At 43.4% G+C, this 18,758-nt stretch overlaps 2 protein-coding genes across 2 annotated transcripts in view; one reads left to right on the top strand and one right to left on the bottom strand.

Moving 5' to 3' along the window:
* Positions 1 to 1,002, bottom strand: part of LOC144935797 (angiopoietin-2-like) — a 50,709-nt gene extending 49,707 nt beyond the window's left edge. The window contains exon 1 of the mRNA XM_078862552.1: positions 301 to 1,002. Coding sequence (XP_078718678.1) covers positions 301 to 603 — 303 coding nt within the window. The 5' untranslated portion in view covers positions 604 to 1,002. The remainder of the gene's footprint in view (positions 1 to 300) is intronic.
* SELENON (selenoprotein N) overlaps positions 1 to 18,758 on the top strand; it is a 105,903-nt gene that overhangs the window by 57,441 nt on the left and 29,704 nt on the right. The window contains exon 3 of the mRNA XM_078862551.1: positions 16,813 to 16,892. Within this exon, the coding sequence (XP_078718677.1) occupies positions 16,870 to 16,892 (23 nt within the window). The 5' untranslated portion in view covers positions 16,813 to 16,869. The remainder of the gene's footprint in view (positions 1 to 16,812; positions 16,893 to 18,758) is intronic.

The following is an 18,758-nucleotide window of genomic DNA, read 5'->3' as shown; positions in this document are numbered from 1 at the left end:
TGATGATTGCTTGTGTTGCAGTCGAAACGTCGTGAGATTTTTTTTATTCTTTAATCTTTTTATTATTTTATCATTTCACTTCTACGTGACTTTACCGAAAGAACCAAGAATATGATGCACAGTCTTGCGTGGTGCATTATCACGCAACAGACCAAAACCAATATATTTTTTACGCTTCGGCAAAAGCTTACCACAATTTCCTGGGGTGGAAATTAAACAGAAACCACGACAGGTGGCAACCATACCAGGCGCTCACGCACGGATGCGCCCTTTGGCACGCTCGCTCCGCTCCGTCCTCACCTGCTGCAGCCACCGAGTGGCATTGCCCACGGCCGTCTCGAGCAGCTGCAGCCGCTGCAGGGACGCGTCGCCGTCCAGCGGCGGGGCGTCCCTCTGGATGCCGTGGCGTGCCTCGGCGTCTTCCCCGCTGCCGCAGTCCGAGTCGAGCTCCGGCAGGAGGAATGTGTAGGTGCAGCCGGCGTGTCGCAGCCGGTGGTAGCCCTGCCTCGAGGGCACGGGGTCGTGCGGCCGCTCGGAGCCACGATCCAGCGCCGCGACGCTCAGGAGGAGGGTGCCGGCCAGCCAGAGGCAGGAAGACCACATCGTGTTGCGCGAAGGCTCTGCAAAGGCTGTTCTCAACCAGATTCCTTTTTTTTGTACACGCGGCGTTGTACTCTTAAGGCGAAGCACCACGGCTGTGTTAATGATTATGGAACAAAAATTGCCGTTAAGATGTTTGCCCCGGGGTTTCTTTATTTTTTTAATACGCACGCAATATATATGTTTACAAAGGGCAGTGCTTATTTCACTGACATAAATTCAACTTTCCACAAAAACAATTTAAACAAAAAATGTACAAATACCCAATTCCTGTTACGTAATCCGACTTTAGCTGGACATTTGTTAGTGGTGCATGCCTGGTGGAATGTATTCCTGTTTGCACCATGACACGGAGGAGCATGCAGCTAAAAGCCCCTTTTGCCAGCTGAGGCAGAACATATTTATAAACCTCAGGGAGGGGTTGGGTGATTCGCGGCGAGTGGGGGGGCCTTGGTATTGTGTGCCTGGGAGTTCCGACTTCCTTTCTCCCGCCCCAGGAGGTCTGGGGCACTCATCATAGGCCGAGTTCCCCAGCAGGGCTGCGGAATGTCCTCACCCAATTTCTCTCGGAGGGTAACAGGGCCGGGGGTAGACGGATGCGGTTCATACGCAAGCAACGCAGACGCGCGTCGCGTCCTCAGTGCTGCCACTTGCAGAAAGTGCCAAAGGAACTGCTTCTGTTTGTGTCCTCTGCAATTGTAATGCGGGATGTGTATCTACACCTCTACATGCATGACTTTACGTATATATTTTTACGTTGTGCATTCTGCATGTGTACACTTATGTCTACCACTTCGTAATATCACTGTGTCTGCTCAGTAATATTACAATTACTAAAATGCGTTTGTAACCGATACAAAAGTGACCTATGTTCAGCATAATACAATGACTCATTCAAAACAATCATATTAGCAGGACTGGTGATGGGAACCTGTTGACAATTACCATTGTCACTTGGTAATACTGATTTGTTACTTGCGAACCATGAAAAAGGCAAACTAAATATTGTCTCTAATTAAATTGCAGCAATTTTAAAAGTCACCGCAGCGTTGTTGCAAAGCGTGCGCTCTGTTACACAAATCGTTACGCAATGTGCGCGTAGCCCTCTATCTGGCTCAGTTCTGTTTATCATTTCAGAGCTTATAAACAGAACCACGTTATGTTTATAATCACGGCCGGGCATGGCTAATCAGTGCGCTTTAGAAAAAGCAAGACGTGAATGAAATGCAGCATTCTGGTTCAGCCCTTTTGGACAAGTCAGCAATCTCAGGGTAACGTGGCTTGCTGGGGAAGAATGTGCCAACCCACACACTACTGAGGGGGGGGGGGAGATATGCCTATCATCATCAAAAAGTATTTTTTTTGTGAAACATACGTCGACATACAGCTGCAATGATTAACATCAAGGCAACTGCCCACACAAGACGTGACCGAGTTGACTGTTGCATTTTTACAGATACGTAAAAAACACACACACTTAACAAAATGACATTCACAGAATTACCTACTGAGTTTTCTGGGTTATTATTTCACCGCAGCACAAACTTGCAATTGATTACTCTCAAAGGGATATTTATTTAATTAGGGGTAATATTAGTCTTGCTGTGTTTTTCTAAAGATAATGGCACCAAAGCAGCCCCTACAAAGGCTGTATCTGCCAATGATTAATGGCGCCTGCTACAGAGATCACATTTGCCTTAGAACTTGTGATTAAAGTTCCGTAACTTCTGTCCACAGTGTCTCGCCCACTGACTGTTCAGTGACGGCGATATCGAGTGTGCAGCCGGTGCAACTGCACTGGAGTGCACAGGCTGGAATGGGAGTGGAGGGGGGATAGGCGTTGGTCTATGGAGAGAGGGGAAATTGGGACAGGGGGCCCCGTTTAATGGTATTATACCGAGGCCCGTGCTAACCACGCTACACCGCTGCCTCGATTTTCTGAAATAATAGCCATTGGTATGTTTGTCGAATTTATTTCGCGCCCTACGTAGCCAACCGTGCTAATCGGAGGTGTGGTAAACCTTTGACACCTCGTCATGTAACTGTTGGCTGAATACCTTTTACTTTCGCTTGTACTTACGCATGTTGATTTGTATTAATATATTATGGGTTTGATACCCAATTAATTCCAATTGTGCTATCGGAGCCTCTTCGCAAATATCACAGAGTGCGCCCCGTTTAAGAGATTGGCTTCTGTGAAATTGTTTGTCGCATGATAGTCAAACCGATATTTTTAATTCTCACAACAGGAAGTGAAAATCTTGACTTAAAGCTTTCGTGACTGCAGGATTTCATATTATTTGGGTCTTTCGGTAAAGCCACGTAGATAGATCAAACGAGAAATGAAACAATATCACGACGTTTCGATCGCAACACGGGCAATCGTCATCAGGTGAGAAATATCGCGGAAGAGCTGCTGAGAATATATTCGATCGAAACGTCGTGATATTGTTATTTTTGTTTTATTATTTGATCTATCTACGTGACTTTATCGAAAGACCCAAAGAATAGGAAGTGCAAAGCAACAATTTAGGTGATGGACTTTTTGAAAGCCAATGCATTTGATAAGCCGAGTTTTAATCATAGGTGGCTGTCCAGATTCCAACCCAGGGTCTCAGGCGGTGTTGGATAACTACTCTGACGATTGACCCATCCGGCCACCTGTTAATAAATGTTACTTTTTTAAACTGCAGAGGAATGTTTACAAGTCTGTGATGAACGTGGATGACTTAACAATGCTCTGATTCGTTTCATAATGCATTCCGTGTTATTCGGGGTTGGGTTCTTGGAATTGGAATTTTTTTCCAAAGAATAAAGGGAAATATTTCCTTGCGACGTAGGGTTGGTAAAATTTACAGTAAAGGAGAGATAGATTTTCCCAGAAAGGAATCGACCAGGGACTTGAAGACAAATTCCGGCATGAAACTGCTAAAAGCAGAGTCGTCCATCTCAATAGCAGCAGCAAGTTTACATATATCACTATGTCACAGCCACGGAGAGATGTTTTTTTCCCATGATAAAGTTGTTGTTAACGTATTTCTGCTCCAACACTTGTTGGACTTTTCTCAAAGGGATTCAGGATCCCAAATTTATATGTTTTTCAATGCCCCAGAGCCACAGTGGCATCTTGTCCAAGTTTTTGAACGTGACACGTGTTGCAACCACTGATGTATCTCAACAGAGATAAATCAAACAAACAGGCATCTCAAATTCTAAATGACCCATACTTTTTTTTTAAACGATGCGGCATCCAATATCTGAGCAAAAAAAAAACATTGTTCGCAAGCTGTGTTGATTTCCAGCAGTGAAATCTGCTGCAGCTTTTTAAAAAAAATTCTAAAATCTGCCTTGTTTAGGTGCGACCAATAGAGATAATGGAACAGTGAGTGGCGTTGTGCCAGAATTTGTATGATACTATCTATTGCACACACTTGACACAAGGGAATTATTGTTCAAAAACCTGTTGCGGATCATATAGCTGCAATCTAAATGGATGTGGGTGCCAGCGTTGTGTCTGGGTCAAATAGAAAATCGTGGAAGCGAAAACTTCTTTGGCATTATTTTGTAGGATTTTGAAGTGAGTAAGAGTACTTTGGCAGATTTCAGTGCAGGAAAATGCAAGGGAAATTCCTCAACACCCACGTGCATTGCTTGATAATCGTTCAGTGAGATGCATCAGTGAACAGAAAACATATTTGCCTGTTCTGACCATTGTTTATTTTCCAATTACCTGTTGTTGCACTGTTGCCAACTATTTTCCATCCTTGTTGAAATATACCAGCTACTGGTCACTTTGCAATTCATTGTAGCCGAATGTCTGTGGTTGCATTAAGATTGAATCGCTTACAAAAGTAGTTCAAATCCAGTGAGTAGTGTGTAGCCGATTCTAACTCTATATTGCACCCATATATGTGCAGGCGTATCTGCTATTGTTTCGATACCTGTTTGCATCAAATTATAACCAGAAACTGCTGTGTGTGCTTGTGAAAAACAATTACAATCACATTACCAGCTGTGCATTTTGCAATATGCCCAAGACATTACTAGGGGCCTCGTCCCAAAAGTACGATGTAGTACAAACCTCAATGCTATGTAATCATTAAGCCAGTGTACCTGCCCTGTTCAGCAAGTCTTTATCCAGCACGGCAGCTGTTATAACTAAGCCATTGAGAATTACATCTCCAGAGGGAGCCTGATCTTAACATTGATCCTTCTTCCGTTCTTCTAGTTTTTGTCTAGGGCCTTGTGCTGGTGAACTGCAATGTAAACGTATGCTGGGTGATTACCTCCGCATGATATATGGCACTGATATAAGGCGGTGGTGGAGTGTGGTGCCCGGATACGACCAGTGGTCCGCGACTGCCCCCCAGGTGGTTCGCAGCATTGTGATGTAAACTTAGTTTGATCCGGAAATAATTACAATGTTTATTCCTTTTGTTTCTGTCATTAACTAATATTTGACGGATTATATTTAATAAGTTAAAAAATTTAGTTAGGAAAACTACACTGATTAGACGACCCGAACCCTAAGATCTAAATGCCACCCCTAAAAAAAAACTCTGGCTGTGTAGTTTTTTTGCATGTTCCGGTAAAATGAATCGTTTTGTATCACTGGCAGAGGTGGGACAAAGTCATTGTTATGCAAGTCCAAGTCGAGTCGCAAGTCATCAAATTCATGACTCGAGTCTGACTCGAGTCCAAGTCACATGACTCGAGTCCACATCTCATAGGTGGGACAAAGTCACTGTTATGCAAGTCCAAGTCGAGTCGCAAGTCATCAAATTCATGACTCGAGTCTGACTCGAGTCCAAGTCACATGACTCGAGTCCACACCTCTGATCACTGGTATTTAAAGTAAGAAGTGAATGTGTTTTGTCACCATGGGTGGGGAACTTGAGTGGTCCGAGGGCCGAACAAGGTTGAGAAACACTGATATATGGCAACGTTAACCGCTCTATTTATTTTTACTAAGACCAACTTTTCTTTTCAACACAAAGTATTGAATGTTCAAACAAATATATAACAATAAATAAGCTTATTAAAACAAAATAGTTTTGATGTCGTGCCGATGTGTGGCCTTCACTGACTGTAACTTTTTAGTTTTTTCACGTCTTCATATAGAGCATGGTTTAAAACAACTACTGTACGGCAATGGTTGTTAAATAATTTAGTTTGAAGGAAAATAAAACAACACTTAATGTTGATGTTTTAGCTTTATACACTGTTGTCATTCATGCAAATCGCATCTCACAATTGCCGAGGAACCACAGACAAGCTCGAAGGGAGCCACGCGGTGATGCGGCACCAACAATTGGCCAAGTTCTGCAATCCTCTATACAGTAAGATGTTTCCAGCCATATACAATCAAAACGGCGATACCAAATAGTGACAGTGGATGGGTTGTGATCGTGAATTAAAACAATAATTCTTTATCATCAAAGACATGAGAAACACGACGCACAGACTTGATGTTTAACCGTAATGTTTTGTTTTGATGATTAATGCTGCAATTAAACTTCTTGCACGAGACCTTGTTGAGTGTCAGGATGCGTGTAATTTGACAGATAATCCTTGGAAAAAACACGTATGGCCTTCAGTAAGCTAATAACAATGCATCTGAAGCCTGTTAGATGAAAGCCACCACAGAGTGCATTGTCATGGGGTTATTTGACCATACTTCACCAATTCTATCATTGTAGGTTCGTCAAGGGGGAGAATCCCAGGCCAAATCAGATATTTACTCGCCACTTATGTTAGCCATGACCGTGAATCGAACTCGGGAAACCGTGTTCTTAGCACGGTTCACAAACCACTGCCACCTTTAGTTGGTTATGAACAGAAAAATGAACTGCAATGTACATTACTGCACGCGTTTATATGTTAATAGTACTTAAAATGTGTTCCTCATGTTTGGGAGAATTGAAACATCTCAAGTCAAGGCAGTGATTCTATCCAAGCTAGAAGAGAATGAAGGCAGCAGTAATGTTACACCGTGACTCCTTGCACTGCTGTGTGACTCAAACGATCGGCCAAGTCTGGCGTATTGTCGCAGCTGTCCTAGACTTTTCTTATGTTTTCGATCAAATCTAAACACTGAAACATGCCATATAAAAAAGCTATTTCAAATCTGTTATCGACTTAAACGAAGAAAATAAATGTGTTGCAATGAAAATTAGTTTGTTCTTTTAATTACCGGGAAGGCAAAACGAGGGAGCACATACAAAGATGATACCCTGCATTGATAAACGATGGCAATTTTATTCCTAAATTTAAAAAAAAAATCCACCCCCCACCACCAAATTTAATCAATGCAGGTACATTTCTTGAGGATTTTTTTTCTAAAATAATAATAAGAATATGATTCATCACGGCAATGAAAACATATACATTTGTTTCATTCACCTTGACGCTGATTGCAAGAAAAAATATTGACCAATGATAAAAGGTTTCAATGCACACCAGCGTGATATTCCTGCCGTCTCATCGACATTGAGAGGTGCGTACAGCCATAATATACACGACGAATGTTTAAGTAATGTATCTAGTTTTAATTTCTTGCGCTGTATTTTACGTCTGTAATGTATAGTTGTGTCTATTTGTTACTACCTTTTGCACTGTCATGTATTTTGTACTGTCTCAACCTATCTCTTGTGTTGTCGATTTGCCCTGTTTCATCTGTACAGTATTTGGCATCATGCATCCCTGCTGCATTGTTTCATCTTTCGTGAGCATCTACTCTATGTACGTTTAACTTCTTTTGCACCGTACGTAGCCCAGTTGCAGTCCCCAGTCAACGTTTTCTCTGTAGGTCCCCCAAATCTCATCTGCTGCCCCCAATGCTCTGGAATTGCCTTCCTCCAGTAACTCGTCCTGTTGACTCTAGGCCCCTGTTAAAGTATATGCTCAATATTTTATTGTTCCCTCTGCCTGTGACTCTCCCTTCCTCTCTCTCTATGCAATACATTTCCCCACTCTTAATCTCCGGCGTTTTCAAATGCAGTTGCTATATATATCCAAATCCTATTATTATATGGCAAGCAAATAGTCATTAAAATAGAGACAAGTTTGTTCAGGTCAATACAAAATTAATATTTGAACCCGATTCATATCTCGTTTCCAATTAGGATCCTGCAAGATGGTATGGATGTATCAATTCCACAAATTTTACAAAATCAGCAGACGGTCATTTAATATTAGAAACCCAAAGTAATATGTAATTAAAAAACGAAATTCATTTCACCAAGTAAGGCTCACTGAGTTACATAATCTCATTTTCAGAAGCAACCTGGCCACAAATGATAGCTCAACGAAGTGGCTTATCGTGTGGAAATGTGTAGCAGCCAAATACTCTAAATCAGTGGTTCTTAACCTTTACTGCAAGCCCTGCACCCTCGTGGTTCTCAATCGTTAAAAAACGTATCATGTTAATACATACATAGGTTTGATAAAAACAAAGTAGTTGCACTTACCTGCCCGTGGTTACTTTGTGTTTCGATGATTTACCTTCGAAAAAAATCTGTCCGTGTCTTGCACCCCCAGGGGGTGATTGCACCCCAGGTTAAGAACCACTGCTCTAAACGTAACAACCAATTTTGACATTTTGCCCACCCACTGCTGGAAATTTTGCCCACCCACTGCTGAAGGAACGCTTTCCCTGCACCGTATCGGTTGCCGCGGTTGTTTGACCATACTTCACGATGCTCGCCGGTGCGGTTTTCGTGAGCGAGAGAAAAGCTCAGGACTGGTTCAGATATCACTGACGATGTCACGCTTGACTGGGAATCGAAGAGTCAACAGCGCGTGAACCACTCCGCCACCGCTCCACAAATATACAGCATACACGTGGTACAATAATGGTTTATAGAGTTATTAAATACGCTGTATTACAATATTAAAGCCACTGACAAATGTTACGTGGCACAAGGGATATATTTTCAACATTGAAATAGTGTAATGTGACTCTGAGCCACTCCTCAGAGACGCGAGATGGGAGCAGCTGTGCAGTGGTTGGGGCACTGCGTGCTATGAACCCGGCGACCTGAGGACGATTCCCGTCAATGGCTGACATCGGTGGCGAGTGACATCTGAATGAGTCGCGGGTTCCTCCTCGTCAGCATGGGGCAGCAGAGGGCCGTCAAGCAAAGTCCGTGGTTGTAATGCACACCTATGCTCCTATGTCTATGCTTGCCAAACTTCGCCAACCCGCAATGGCCAATGTGGTTAAAGACAATAAAACAAACCTCATGATCAGCATGGTGTGGATAGGTCTTTATCCTACAGTGCGCTGACAGTGGCGAACGAGAGACATTACTTGAGTTAGTCTCATGATGAGATCTTGGCTTATATCACATACTTTATGACAATACAGTATGTTAACAAGAGATAAATAATAATTATCCAACCAGGGAAGGCCCACTGAGCTACATAGCTCATTTTCAGAAGCGACCTGGCCACAAATGATATCTCAACGAAGTGGCTTATCACGTGGAAATTTTTAGCAGCCAAATACTCGAAACGCGTGTTGATTCTAAACGTGGAGGGAAAAACCGGAGGACCCGGAGAAAAATCCACACCACCACGGGGAGAGAGAACATGCAAAATCCAAATATATAGGCGTCAGGGTCGGGATCGAACCCACGGCATCCTGCGTACTGGGTGAGGGAGGTGACATCACGCCCCACCGTGGCGCCCACAAAGCTCTGGAATTAACTTGTTCTGCTCTCGACATATCAAAGTTAACAGGAGCCTTATAGCAGCAAAAGCCCCGGTGACCTGCGCAACTCTGTTTTCAATTTTCATTTTTCGCGTGCTGCTTAAAAGAAGAAAAGATGAATCCCCTGAGAATGTTGGCTGATTGCGCTGCAGTGGACAGCATAGCGTGTGCCGCAATATCAAAGTGGTGGCACACTTGGCATGCCAGCCAAAATAACGGTGTAGGTGAGGCCCTTTCTCCCCGTAAATGGTCTCGGGGCCTTAGGAGTGCACGGCTGATTGCGAGTGTCCGCCTGGGAGCGAGCACGCCGATAGACTTCACTTAGTCCTCCTCTGAACGTCACGCTTTTGCTGCACTCCATCGCTGTGTAGCTTTACTCTTTGCAGTCTGTATGAGTATTTGCGGGCGGTGGGGTTAAGGTTAGTTCTGAAAGGGGGAGGGGGGGAATTGGTGGCGCAGTTTTTCTAGCACCGTGTTATGAACCCATTGACCTGAGTTTAATTCACGGCGACGGCGAACATCACCACCGGGTGATATCTGAATGAGAACTGCTTCTCCCCTCCCTTTCACAAACGTGCACTGCGCCAGCATGGTGAAGTATGGACAATCAACCCACGTGACCAGAAATGAGTGAAGGAGAGACCATCTTCCAGCAGTCGATTGGCAAAGGGCTGTACATGATGATTATTTATTAGCGAAAGTTGTTCCCGCGGTGTTGTTTCTAAAGACACTTTTCCCAAGACAATTAAGGTCAGCAAAGTTTATTTACATTTCGCTGGGTTTTGTGTAACTTACACCCATTAAACCACTAAACATTTCAGCAACGTTTTCTTTACACCACAATGCGGCGAGCAACATCTGCCTGTTGCAACTCTTAACATAAAGTATGTCGTGTTGACACTGAAAGTTTCTACCGAAGTAAAAGTACAATTTCAAAAAGAAAAAAAAGTACAATTCAGGGTGCTTGAAGCCCGATCGATGTCTGCAATGTGGCGAACCTTGCCCTCTCTACTCTCCCATGTTTCAACATCTGAATCAGAATATTCATACTGGGGGAATCCGATGAGCTATAAAGCTTTTTTTCACTGATGTCCAGTAGTTCTTAACACCCCCACCCCGCCCCCACTTCGCTCTTCTGGCCTCACTATTTTTTTTCCACTTTGGAAAGCATAATTACCGTTGCATGCATACACCATATAAACTTGTCGTTGTAATTCTCCCTCCTATGAGCTGCTTTTCCTAAAATCCACACCCCTCAATCCTCACAACTATCCTTCCTACGAGTCATGTTTTCCCGTGGACAATATTTGTGTGGCCGGAAGTGTCGGCATATCCACCACGCTGCCCACGCTGATCTGCGCATCTGTGCGTAGGCAACGGGAAAGTCACAGAGAAGTATGGATAACACAATCCGCCAATTTGCGTTCCCGATGCCAGCGTGGGTAAAATAAATTTAACGTAATTGTGCAACAGTAAATTATAGTAGAATACTGCAGGAGAAGATATTTTAAGCTGGCTTGCGTGGCTGAAATTTGAACTCTCACGGTCAGTTATGGTTCTTATTATTGGAGAAAAATACTAGAAAGGTCTTTAATGAATTAATTAAAACACAGAATGTAAAGAGACAAATGGACAAGAGAATAAGAAGGCGATTGCTGAGGCAGACAACTCGGATGGATGTGGGGCATAACCCTGGCACGGACCAGACAGGAATTTTACTGAGATTTATGGTTCATTATTTCCATATTCTGAGGGGAGAAAAACACTTAATGAGGATACAACATTGCATAGTACGCATTGTAAACTGTGAAACAAACACAATGAAGTGTTCTGGAATGGATTGTACGCTTACATCTGGCACACATTAAGCCAAGTCAGGGTGCTGACTTGAACATAGTCACACATTTGTGCAAACAAGAAGAAATGTGTGGCCTGATGAGATTATTGCATAATATCACTTGCAGAAACAAAATAACCTGTCAAATATTGTTCATCACATTTTTTTAATTGTACAATTACACAGAAAATGAGGAATTATGTCTCATCCGAAATAAAAATCAGGATCGTAAACATAATTTTTAATCATTCTTGGGTCTTTCGGTAAAGTCACATAGATAGGTTCAAAGGAAATAACAAAAAAATATTTTCTTTGAACCTATCTACGTGACTTTACCGAAAGACCCAAGAATAAGAATTCCTGCAGTCACGAAAGCTTTAAGTCAAGAAATAATTATTAATTAACAGACTAAAACATCGTGTTTTTTTTTATTAAAGAATATTTCCAATCATTAATTTCCTTGGTGGTTAAGTTTTGCTAAATTTCCCAACCAAATTATGTTTACAGTCATCCCAAATGAAATAACTTTTTGAAAAAAATAAAGTCTCGTCATTATTTTATACATACTGAGGTATGTTCATCAGCGTCAGACATGGTCAATCCACTGCTGGATGAAGGTCTCCAAAGCCACCGCCACTTCTCACAATCCTGCAATGTCATAATCCACCTCCTATGTGAATTTATTTAATCGCTCCGTCTCCATGGCGTGGACGCCCTTTCAAGCGCACGAGGTATTTTAACCGCACGGACATTCTAATAGAACACATTGAGTCACTGTTCAGCTTCAACGATGTGGAGCTGAACACGTGAGCCTGTGTTGATCACCAGACTCTGTCCTTTAGCACGGAAAGGAAAATCACTGCCTTACATCTGGGCAACTTCCAGGTTTCCGGAATGCTGCTGGCACCGCAGCATAGTCATTCTTATTACGTGGTACAGAGGATTCAAGCAAAATGACAAGCGTAAATAGATGAAACTCAACTGCCATGTGTCACGGTGTAAGCTCTCTTCAGGAATAACAACCCATATTTGTGGCACTAATTAGTATATGTCTATGTACAGCGGTGTCTTTTGCCATGTCATTATACCACCCAGCTTCGTATCATGGCATTGTGACTGCACAGTGTTCATTACATAGCTCAATGCAACACTAGAGGTCCACTATTACTTACCTCTGTTAGCCACGTCTCATGTGAAATGTGTAAAGCTGATATCTTCACCACCTTTTCATGGGACGAATTCCACCCCTCGTGATTTAATTGCCACGATTCGGGCTCACGATTCAATAAAATAATGTATTATTTTACTTACATAGCGGTGAACATCACGCCTGCGGTGGCTGTTGGGGTAACGTGAACAAATTAGGACATATCGGACTCAAATATTATAGATTCTCACACACAATTCAGTTCAAAGATTGTGAACTTAAAAAAACCCAACACGTTTTAATCTATTCCTTTGTTAAATTGCATATTTACTCTACCCACACGTCAAATGATGTCTCTGGTAGAACCATGGTGTTCCTTTTTTGCGTTGCACTCCACGCTGAACGAGTTGACCTTCCGCAAAACACATTCCTGCAGAGGGAACTGGTAGGAACGTTGGGTTGCTCGGTCAATGGCCAGGGTCAACGGCGGCGTGGTGTATTCCGCAAATATGCCCGACTGTGAGGGCGGGCACAAGCCGGCGTGAGTAGGTTAAACGTTGAGTTTTATAAGGGCACCACGGGGTGACCAGCCCCTCCCCACCCAGCACCACCCCTCCCACCCCCCACCCAGCCCCACCCTCCCCACCCAGCCCCACCCTCCCTCCCCACCCAGCCCCTCCCCACCCTCCCCTCCCCAACCAGCCCCTCCCCACCCTCCCCTCCCCACCCTGCCCCTCCCTCCCCACCCAGCCCCTCCCTGCACGACGGACAGACACAATAATCCCCTGTGGGCTGGTGTAATCAAGAGGTTCCTACCAGTAACAAAACCTTTGCACGATACAGTGCATCTTCACAAGAGCACTGTTCAAAAAATGGACCACGTGCGCCAGTGTACATCCAAGTCTGTTTAATGCCACGCAGATAGCATAACCAGAGCGCGGTGACGGGTGCCAAGAGTAGATGTGCATGGATGTCTCAGGCCACGTGTTGAGGATGCGATGTCGATATTGCTCTGGGCTAGCTTAAAGCCCCGAACCACGGAGAGGCACTCTGCCCAAATCGCCAACACTCTTGTAATTATTTCTTAGTGGACCACGCTGCTTTTACAGACATCGGGTATTGGGAATATGATTTCCAATATTGGGCATTCTATATGTAAGTGCATCACCTCTGGAGTTCAAACAGAATGGGCATTTGTAGTTTAGAGGCATGCAAATATATTGTAACACTGTCGAAGGTCTCCATAGTACAACCCTCAACTCGGTTACAAAAGCGCTGTGAAAAAAAAACTTTTAAAAAATCTACATGGTCCCCTGCTTGTGCATTATTGTTAGTTGTGCAATATTCCTTCTGGACTGATGTTGTTGTTGTTGTCGTTGCTGTGCTCATGCAACACGGATATCCCATGTAAAATAGCTGGGCAACTGGCTAGAAGGGATTTGTCGTGTAACAAATAAAATCAACTTAAATAAGCATAATGGGGCTTCTTACATCCTGTTTACATTTCTGAGCCAGTGCTAGAAATTCCACATGCCTATGCCAGGATGAGTATCCATGAGAAAGCCCTTATTGCCTTCCCAAAAAACGGTACTATATGGAGTGTTAAATTTACTATATGTGGACCTTTGTGCAAAGCATTTACCATAATAAATTGTGTCGCAAAATAAAGCTGTTAACACAAGAATTTACACAGCGTGGAGAATGTGTATATGACTCGCATATCACTGGCGCTGGCGGATATGACCATTTATGGGTGGGAACTTCCAAATATCGGATGTTATATTTTTTTCCCCAAGAGTTCCCACCAAAAATGAGCTGTCACATCTGGCTGGAGATTACCAGCAAATGCCATTCACAACAGCGGCACTGCCACCAAAGTTGTCGTGGCTCGTGCAAACAATGTGCATATCCACGAGAATTGCTCACTCCCCACTGCACGTGCAAATAATTGTGTGGTAGGGAGTGAAGGCAAGTCCGTAGCACATGCAGCCTTCCTTACGTGGCCCACAGACACAGTCATCCTCGGTAAACTTGGAACGTTGGGTCAACGTTGACTCAACGGTTCCAATCGCATGCCAACGTTGCAGGTGCACTCGATGATGCCTACTCATTGCATTAGCCCCTTTGCCCTTTTGACCTCCCAATGTGAGGCAGCCCTGGTGAATATCAATAACACCTTCCGGGAGGGAGGGGGGTCCAGGAAGCAAGAGCCGATCGCATCCTGTTGGTGGACTTCACAATGTATTCGGGATGTATAACGATCGATTGGTTTATATTCATTCTGAAGCCGAACATTCGTGTGGCGAGTATGAGGATCGATGTTTTCTGATCTGCACATTGCACGCTGCAGGGGGGTATCTCGTGATCTCTGAGCACGGCGTTTAAAGGAGAATTGACGTTTCTGGACTAGAATCGTCGACGTGAATTGCAACAATTCGTAACAGAGACTCTGTCTGGTTAGTGAGACGCGTGCCGAATCGCGCGCACGCGCCTTCGATTCACTCCACTCCACGCAGTCCCCTTGTGTCAAGCCTCTGCAGGAAGAGAGCTGCTTCACGCCGTGTGGGTCGTGGGGAATATGTTTGACCATACTTCACTGCGCTCGTCAGTGTGGGTTGAAGGCATTCATACTTACTTTAAGACGTAGGCTTTCACGACCTATATTATACATAAGAGGCTTTTTTGGTTAGATCGCGTAAATGTAAATGTGTCGTTAAACCCGCCACCACTCGACACAGCCAATTAGTAACGTTGGCCACAAGTAGTAAGATTTGATAGCACATTTATCCCTCTATTTAAAACCGAAACAGGAGGATTTCTCTACAAATCTGACTGTTGTCTGATGATGCTAGTTGTAATTACTGAAGAAACGTCGTACTCGATTTGTAAATGTTGCGGGTTTACTCTCCAACACACCGGTGTGCTGTACTAGAAACGAACTGGCATGTTCTGTTTACGTGACAAGCCTTACTAGTTGGCTGTGTCGGGTGGTGGCGAGTTTGACGACACATTTACGTTTACGCGAGTATAAGTACAGCACATAACAATGGATAACACCGCCTCGCAGTAGCCAGCAGCACCTGTTTCAAGGACGGCTGTCACCCATCGATAAGCAACAGACACTACGGGCTAAAACTTGCTGAGCTGTGATAAGAGGAGATCGGATGATTTGGTCATAGGCCAATTCACTTTGCTGTACGTGCGGAGAATTACCAAACATTGTTTCCCACACTCTGAAATGTTTCTGTAATCTAAATGTTATCAGATTGAATATCATTTTGGGCCGCGGGAGCTTGAAGCAGATGCCCCAAGGCTTTCTGAGAAAGGTTAGAGGTGCCTGGGTTAATATTTAGGAAAGTTGATTAAATACATGGAAAGTACCAGCTGCATGATTTTGTTTAATAAATGAAGAAATATATCTCCACGAGCTTAGTTTATGTTTTACATAAAATACACGTCCTGCTTGTTGAAATATTTATTTTATCTCATCCATGACTATAAAAAGGACACAAAATGTGATTTGTGTCGTCCTGGAATCCCAACATATAAATCACGGGTGGCATTAATATCTTTTATTAATTTAACTCCACTTTTTCCCTTGCACTGTCAACCATTTATACATCACATGTGCTGCGAATACATGTCAATGGTTAAACCACAGTGGCTTATGGTACACACAGAGTACGTGTACTAGACCCAATGGGAAAGTTAACAGTCATGTAACGGCATCAGTCCCATAGAATGTATATGTCCATAGGCAACACATTTACAGATTTTGAAATAAGACATTGTTAATTGGGTTGGTAACGAGTCCCCAGCCCTGCTCCCTAAATTGGATAACAGGTCTAGATTCATGGTCATAATTTTACAAAATAATCAATTTTAAGGTATTACCATTGTGGAATGTAGCGGCCACAAGTGGCTGCTATGATTACGTAATCCCATTACATAACATAATGGGATTGAAAACATCAATTCTTACACCCGCGACTCGATGGATGATGCATCGTGTGCGATCTTATCGCTTTGCACGCAGCCATGAAATATTCTACACTGCCCCAGCGGTCGTGTCTGGAAAACCCGAAGCAGTAATGTATAATGATATAATTGTCTTATCGATCCATTTATGTAATAAGATGTTACGTGTCTTGTATGAGATCATGAAGAGGTCTGCGTGCAAGTTTAATACCAAACACACCAATCTGAGTCTCTTGGACCCAGGGCTCGATCTACAGGTTAATAATCCATATTAATTATTCCCCTAATGCTAAATATGCTAAGTTTGAACAATTTCAAAGTATGATTGTGCTGGATATTTTATTTCCCAGCAAATGATCTTGCACTTTAGCACCTATTTTATTTTTTTATCCTAAAACCAATGCTGTTTTTTTCTTCCAAAATTATGTTTCTCCAAAAATCAGAGAGTAACAACATTCCCAAAGATTGTAACAGTCTTCTTCAAGCATACATGCAATAGGAGCCAATCCCATTTTGACGATGACTAATTCTCCTCAGATCTTTCCGTGGCAGCGTCTCACCGTTACCACAAACCTGACCAAACTGAGACATCCTATGAATACAAGCGACCCTCCAAGGTGAGACCGATACCCAATATTCTCCCAAGGGTCTCAGGGCACCGCCACGCATCATCCCAAGTCCAAGCGGGAATCTGGAGTGGCTGCCAAGCGCCATCTGGAGGAAGTTGCCCTTCACTAGCTTCTGTGTTATGTAATGGCAATCCACACGCAGACTCTCTGACGCCACCTTCCTCGCCACTGATGGCTGCTAACAGCTGCGGTGTTCGAGATACGTGGCCCTCCATGAAAATCATTTATCAAAGTCCCTGTAGATAAACGAGAAACTATTTTTTTGTTAGTATGAAAACTATTTCATTTTTATTTTTACTTTATCAGGAAAGGCCCTACTGAGCTCTGTAGCTCTTTTTCAGAATCTACCTGGCCACACATGACAGCTCAACGAAGTGGCATAGCATGTGAACATTTATAGCAGCCAAATACTCGAAACGCATGTTTCTGAATGTGGAGGGAAAACCCGGAGGACCCGAAGAAAAATCCACGCGACCACGGGGAGAACACGCAAACTCCAAATATACAGACGTCAGGATTGAACCCACGACCTCCTGTATACCAGGCGAAGTAGTTAACATCTCGCCACCGTCGCACCCCATAATTGACCAAGGTGTTGAAGAATGGTCAAAAAAATTACCATGACGTGCACATCTTGTCGAGGCCCACATCCTGCAGTGGATTGTCAACAGGAACGTGCATGCGTACGTGTAGATCCTTTGTCATGAGCTTCGAACGGAAACATTTCGGATTTGTAAAGACAATTATGGCCCTTTTGTGGGAAATTCGGATCGTTTATATTCGATATTTTAACGACAACTGCTCAACTTGTAACCGGTTTTGTAACCAATGACTGGTTCCGAAAATCAGCAACTGGTCATTGTTTCCTTCGGAGTTATAGCAATGAATGCACTGACTGTGCCACGCACGAAAGTGTACCACGTGGTGCCTAAGTCACCGCGTGGCACACCTGGCCACTTTTTTTCAGCTCACATGTCAAGGTGCAACCCTGTAATTGTTTGCCTGCTCACGTGATTGCTTGACGGAAGGGCCTCCACTAGAGGGACCTCTAGAGGATATGTGGTCTTCAGTACTCCCTCCGTTGACCAGACGTGTTTAAAGAGGTGGGTTGAGGTGGGTGTACCCTCATTTTACCCCACCACGCGCAACTTGCCGTCGACTGCGACCGGACCCATTCTATACTGCTGGGTGGACAGAGGCCAGTGGCCATTATCTGGTAAAATAAATAAATAATGATTTCGTTTGGCGAAGGTGGGGAGCATAGACGTGGGATCATAGCAAACACCGTACAGTACAACAGTAGATGTTGCTGCCCACCATCAATATGATAGGATAGTGTGTGTGACAGCACCAGAGTGAGTTACTAATTGCGCTGTATTGCATGGCAAGCTTTAGTTAGCGTTGTGGTATGGGTTGAGGGTTGCCAAACCTAACTTGGAAAATGTATTTTAAGTATAATTTACATCAACTGAAATGAATGCTTTATAATGTGCAGTATATGTAACAAATGGGAAGCTTACTTCGTCCAAAATTAGCATATGACTGAATTGCGTTTGATATATAGAAAGGGCAGCTTATGAATGACTTACCTGTTGTATGACAAGCCCCGTAAATGGTCAACTGTGTAGAAAATGAATGGGCTGTCTATTCACAGAGTTAATACGACTGATAATACAGTCTTAATCACTTTCATTTACTCACATGGAAACCTATCATCCCATTCTCATGAATGAAAAATATCCGAGTTTTTTTTTAGGCCTATCTCAATTATCAATAGGAACATCCCCATGTCATACAGATGGACTTTGCATGAACATGTCTATTTAAAAAAAACTACTTGCCACAGCAATGGCC

Source organism: Lampetra fluviatilis, chromosome 14 (assembly GCF_964198595.1).
Source record: "Lampetra fluviatilis chromosome 14, kcLamFluv1.1, whole genome shotgun sequence".
NCBI lineage: Eukaryota > Metazoa > Chordata > Hyperoartia > Petromyzontiformes > Petromyzontidae > Lampetra > Lampetra fluviatilis.
The sequence above is the reverse complement of the archived record's forward strand: the minus strand, read 5'-3'. Positions and strand labels throughout refer to the sequence as shown.